This window comes from Argopecten irradians, unplaced genomic scaffold, assembly GCF_041381155.1.
Source record: "Argopecten irradians isolate NY unplaced genomic scaffold, Ai_NY scaffold_0173, whole genome shotgun sequence".
Lineage (NCBI taxonomy): Eukaryota > Metazoa > Mollusca > Bivalvia > Pectinida > Pectinidae > Argopecten > Argopecten irradians.
In genome coordinates, this window is record NW_027187640.1 from 57148 (window position 1) to 63776 (window position 6629).

General features: G+C 36.0%; 1 protein-coding gene across 1 annotated transcript; it reads left to right on the forward strand.

The window, feature by feature from the left end:
- Window positions 1-539: 539 nt before the first annotated feature.
- On the forward strand, window positions 540-3786 carry LOC138311981 (N-lysine methyltransferase KMT5A-A-like). Its single transcript, XM_069253090.1, has 4 exons — window positions 540-676; window positions 1385-1553; window positions 1688-1883; window positions 3754-3786. Exons 1-4 carry the CDS (start codon window positions 619-621, stop codon window positions 3784-3786), a joined length of 456 nt encoding a protein of 151 aa, XP_069109191.1. The 5' UTR covers window positions 540-618.
- Window positions 3787-6629: the final 2843 nt, after the last annotated feature.

Below are 6629 nucleotides of genomic sequence, written 5' to 3' on the forward strand. Positions count from 1 at the left end.
TCTGTCAGCAATGGAGCATCATTAAAGAAAGACATATCTAATATAAAAATTAAGGACCTTTGTTTCAATCTAGATGGTGTTATATCACCCTTGTAGAATTTACACCTTCGGTCATTATTTATTCTACACGGGCAATATTACACCATATGGACCTCAACAAAGGTCCATAATTGATATATCTGCATGTTTACTGTAAAAAAATAAATGTGTCATGAGTACAGAAAGAGTTGAAATATGGCTGACAAATTTTGTCTACAACTTACATTTTGGTTTACTGATAAGCTCCCACTTGTGAACCTGGCCCATGAAATAGCATAGTTGAATCAGAAAAAAATAACATTCAACCTATTTATATGTTCCTACTGTATTGCTTGACTTCAAAAGGCAGGTAAGCATTTTTTTAAATGATTTCACTACTTTTGTTTTGCTGCATCTGCATTTTAATTTACATTCCAGTTGACAAAATGTGTGTCAGATGATTCCCAATTTGTTTGGAATTTTCAAAGTCAAATTATGCTAATTATTTTGTTTCTAATAGGTTGAAAATGGGTCTAAACAAGGAATTTATCTAAAACAACAGAATGCACTACATTCCGAAGAGATGCCGCAAAAGAGTTCATGTCAACAAATGTGGATGCTGAAGGACTTGAAGTGAAGAAAGTAAACAAATTTATTGGTAATTATTTCAAATGATAATGATTTTCTAATTCACTTCAACCTGATTAAATGTAGATCCAGATGACCTATTGTCATCATGCTTCATTCATGAATGGCATGGGCCGTCCATCTGTGGCATGGACTTGAGCTGAAACTTGCCTGCAATGATCCTGAGATAATCCTAACCAAATATTTATAACATTTTGGTGTTGATCCAAAGATGGCCGCCAAAGATTTTTAAAGCACTTTTTAAACCCCCCCAGTTCCACTGGTGCGACTGAGCTGAAACTTGCTTGAAGTGATTCTGAAATGGTCCTGATTATATGTTTTAATTTTCGGGTAGGTCCAAAATCCAAGATGGCAGCTACAGCCGCCATCTTTGAAAACACATTTTAAACTTTGAATACTGCTGGTGCGATGATGAATCTGAAACTTGCCTGTCGTGACCAAGTGTTATAATGTTTTGAGTCCGTCTAAAATCTAAAATGGCTATCACAGCCTTGTGTTACAGAGAATATAATTTGCTCATGGTTAGTTCAATGACTATTAAGGCTCTTGTGCTCATTGTTTATAACCTTTTCACCAGAGAAAAATAATAAGTTCCTTATAATCGGCTTTTTTCCACTTAATTGAGAAATGGCCTTTTTACCTTACTTTGGGAAAGAAATTAGAAAAAAATACCTGTTATTCAACATTATAGAAAGACTATAGACATTTTATTTTCCAGGAAAAGGGTTGTTTGCAACAAAGACATTAAAAACTGGTGATTTTTTGTGCGAATACGCCGACGCCGGAGATCTTATTACTGAGAAAGAAGGGAAAAGACGGGAGTTGAAGTATCCAATTAAACTTGGCAGCTTCCTATTCTTTTTCTGTTGGAAAGGAAAACGCTACTGGTAAGTAATATATTTAATATGATATGCAAAAAATAATTGAAATTATTGAACTTCTCATTCCTATGTAAAATGACTTAATTTTGACAAACATGTTTCTGCAATTGCCTAACGAAAAAGAAAATTTTATTTTATAGCATTGATGCTACATTAAAGAAAGACAGAATGTGTAGATTTGCAAATGATGCAACTGGTCCAGGAAAAAATGGTGTAATAATGCTACTTGATGTATTCAATGGTGCTCCTCATCTTTGTCTATATGCAACAAAACCAATAAAATCTGGAGACGAGATAAGATATGACTATGGTGTTTCTAACCTACCTTGGAGAGTGGTAAGTACTGAATATTAGGTGCTTACTCGATTGTATTATAACTTAGTTATGTTAAATTTCTAGCTGGTCTGATGTTGATAAAGATACCACATAATATAGATATATTATACACAGTGTACTATGAAAGGAAGTGTATAGTATTTTTTAAATTTTGTAGTTGCGAGTCTATATAGCGGTACTCGGGTCACTTGCTAAGACAAATTAAACAATGGGGTAGTGGATATTTTTTGCCAATTTTATTTATTTTATACGTTTTTTGTTGTAATCTAAAGTTATAAATGGCGTCATGGATAGCAATTTGAACTACCAGTGACTAATGAAGTTTTGAGTGTTAACCAGCATTAACATTTCAGACACTTTTCGTGAGTTGATCTGCTGTACATCATCGAAGAATTGAGACACTCGCCTAATATTTTGCACTATATTAAGGTATTCTATCTGCCTTTTATTATTCCAAGCACCATAACAGGTTTATAATGAATCCAACAATATAAAACACATAAATACATACTAATGGACACAATATCTTTTACTTCATCATATATTTTGAAGTTGCAGGATGATCAGTTAAATTGTATAGTCACTTGCATTGCTTTGAAACTGGCGATGTATAGTTGCATGCTTGCGAGGGTACTTGTATAGTCGCTTGTTATAAAGAGGAAATATATTCAGTGATAAAAGGCTCTGAAGCTAACAAATTAAACAAATCAGTCTAACAGAGTTATCAAATACACTGTCAATTTAAACGTTTAGTCAACTTTGATGCACAGATCATATATAGTAGTCATTTACAATTTAGATGGAGTATTAATGCAACAAAAATGCAATAGAATGCACCACGTTGATACTTCAGATATAACTTGGATTTCTATGGACCAGTCATTACTTTACATTAAGAATGTCAGAATAACGAAGAAAACAAATCCTTCTAGAATCATAAATGAAAATTACTTACGTCATTTCCATATTTCTTATGCCGAAAATGGCTGTTCACTTACACAATTATTTTCATATTTTTCGTGTCTAACATTGTTCCACGGGGATTCAATTTCCCGATTTAAACTTTTGTTTTTATTGTTACGCAATTGTTGCAGCAATTGATTTTTAAAATTTCTTATCACCAGCGAAAGTAAAATCTAATCGCACGCGTTAATATATGTTGGATTCAAATATACCTTACATGGAAAAGAATAATTCCATTAGCATGGACAAAAATTAATGTGAAATTTTTGAGGCGATCTGTCCCATTATCAAGACACAAAATGAACAAACAAAATTTCCTGTTAATGACGTCGTGGTCAAAATGCACACATACTCACATATTAAAACACATATAGGCTGATTAATATTAGTGATGATAGTGATGAGCATCTAATCTGATTAATATTAGTGATGATTATATAGTGATGAGCATCTAATCTGCCCTTGTGCGTCTGTATTGATTGGTGTGTGCATATTTAATATCGGCGTCGCCTGAAAATCACGTGATCAAAAAAGTGAGCTTTCCATGAATCAAATCATAAAAAAAACTAGATTTACGCAACTTTCCACTTTTTGTTTATATGTTTCTCAATGCTGAACACATCCTGTGGCCTAAACGATATCATATGTAAATTCCTTTTGCTTGAAAAATACTGAAATTAGAAATATTAGCGATTTGTAATGAGAGTTTTGCGCAAGTGACTATACAGTAATAATTTTTTTAATTAAAACAAGCGACTATACAGTAAAGTAACAAGCGACTATGCAAAACTATTTCGTGTATAAATAATTTAAGATATGTTTTAGCCGCTTTCTAATTACAAGTGATGGTGATGTAGAATAAAGAAACTGTAAATAAATAAATAATCAAATTACTCATATATTTCAGGAAAAACGGGGGAAAAACGCATCACAGTTTTGATTGTAATTTCAGTGATTACACTTCGATTCTTTCTATCTATTGCTAACATTGTTTTCAAAATCAATGTTCATGAATTTGTTAATATACATGTTATGAGGATGTCTGTAATGTTTAAACATATTTGCAGTTACAAATAATGCCGATATTTGGTGTTTTAACCAACCTGTATACCATGGCTGTTTTCATTCATTCCGCTTCGATACTCACAAGTGACCATACAAAAAGCAACTAATGATTATACTAAACACTTCCGTTCATACACTGTGTTGTACATATTATAATATATTTTGCCATGAAATTGGATATAAAAAATCGTTTCATTTTATAGGAATATAAATAGATTTCTGCAATTCAAAGTAATACTACTGTGTTGTGTAGGATCTAGTACTATAGGTGTCTTAATTTGGAGAAGAGACAATACTGCTGTGTTGTTTTGGGATATGGAGGGTGTCTTAATTTGGAGGAGAGACATTTCTGCTGTGTTGTTTTGGGATAATGGAAGGTGGTTTTAATTTGGAGGAGAGACATTACTGTTGTGTTGTATTGGAACTAAGTAGGTGTCTTAATTTGGAAGAGAGAGAATACTGCTGTGTTGTGTGGGATCAAGTAGGTGTCTTAATTTGGAGGAGAGAGAATACTGCTGTGTTAATGTGGGATCTGGTTGGTGTCTTAATTTGGTGAAGAGACAATACTGCTGGCTGTGGTGGTGTAGGTACTAGTAGGTGTCTTAATTTGGAAAGGAGAGAATACTGCTGTGTTGTATGGGATCAAGTAGGTGTCTTAATTTGGAGGAGAGAGAATACTGCTGTGTTATTTTGGGATCTGGTTGGTGTCTTAATTTGGTGAGACAATTACTGCTGTGTGGTGTAGGAACTAGTAGGTGTCTTAATTTGGAGGAGAGACAATACTGCTGTGTGGTGTAGGAACTATTAGGTGTCTTAATTTGGAGGAGAGGCAATACTGCTCTGTTGTGTGGGATCTAGTAAGTGTCTTAATTTGGAGGAGAGGAGATATGGCTATTTCTGTTGGATCTGGGTAGGTGTCTTAATTTGGAGGAGAGACATACGTGTTTGGATGTGGGGTCTAGAAGGTGTCATAATGTGGAGGAGAGATAATACTGCGTTGTGTGTTTGGATGTGGGGTCTAGAAGGTGTCTTAATTTGGAGGTGAGACATCACTGCTGTTTGTTTGTGGGTCTAGTCACGGTGTCTTAAGGTGGTAGAAGAGACAATACTGCTTTTAGGTGTGGGATCTGGTGGTGTCTTAATTTGGAGAAGAGTAATTACTGTGTTTGGTATGGGGTGTCTAGAAGGTGTTTAATTTGGAGGTGAGACAATACTTGCTGTTTGGGTGGGGTCTTGATGGTGTCTTATTTGGAGGAGAGACAATATGCTGGGTGGGTGTTGGAACATAGTAGGTGTCTTCTATTTTGGAGGACGGATAGGACAATACTGCTGTGTGGTGTGGGAACTATTAGGTGTCTTAATTTGGAGGAGAGGCAATACTGCTCTGTTGTGTGGGATCTAGTAAGTGTCTTAATTTGGAGGAGAGGAAATACTGCTGGCTTTGGGATCTGGTAGGTGTCTTAATTTGGTGAGGAGAGACATACTGCTGCTGTGTAGGTCTAGAAGGTGTCTTAATTTGGAGGGAGACAATATGCTACTGGTGTGGGATCTAGAAGGTGTCTTGATTTGGAGGAGAGAGAATACTGCTGTGTTTGGTGTGGGATAGAAGGTGTCTTAATTTGGAGGAGAGACAAAACTGCTGTTTGGTGTAGGAACTAGTAGGTGTCTTAATTTGGAGGAGAGACAATACTATACTTTGTTGTAATCTGGTATGTGTCTTAATTTGAGAGGAGAGAATACTGCTGTGTTATTTAGGGAATCTGGAAGGTGTCTTAATTTGGTTGAGGAGACAATACTACTGGTGTGGCTAGGAACTTGTAGGTGTCTTAATTTGGAGGAGAGACAATACTGCTGTTGGTGTGGGGAAACTAGTAGGTGTCTTAATTTGGAGGAGAAGACAATACTGCTGTTTGGTGTGTGATACTGCTGTGTAGGTGTAGGAACTTAAATTGGAGGAGAGACAATACTGCTGTTGGTGTGGGGTCTAGAAGGTGTCTTAATGTGGAGGAGAGGACAATACTGCTGTTTGGTGTGGGGTCTGGTAAGGTGTCTTAATTTGGAGGAGAGACAATACTGCTGTTTGGCGGTGGGGTCTAGACGTGTCTTAATTTGGAGAGAGACAAATACTGCTGTTTGGTGTGGGGTCTAGAAGGTGTCTTATTTGGAGGAGAGACAATACTGCTGTGCTGTAGGAAACTAGTAGGTGTCTTAATTTGGAGGAGAGACAATACTGCTGTGTTGGTGTAGGGAACTAGTAGGTGTCTTAATTTGGAGGAGAGGCAATACTGCTCTGTAGTGTGGGATCTAGTAAGTGTCTTAATTTGGAAGGAGAGGAAATATTGCTTTCATGTATAATCTTGGTCTTAATTTAGGAGGAGGACAATATTGCTTTTTTAGAAGGTTTTATGGAATCTATTTGGTGTGGGTCTAGGTGTCTTATTTTTGGAGAAGAGACAATACTGCTGTTTGGTGTGGGGTCTAGAAGGTGTCTTAATTAATTTTGGAGGAGAGACAATACTGCTGTTTGTGAGGGGTCTAGTAGGTGTTCTTAATTTGGAGGAAGAGACAATACTGCTGTTGTATGGGTGTGTAGGGTCTTAATTATGAGGAAAGTAGGTGTTCTTAATTTGGAGGAGAGAAATATTGCTGTTGGTGAAAAGACAATACTACTGGGGTTTTAGGAACTAGTACGGGTGTCTTTAAATTGGAGGAGAGACA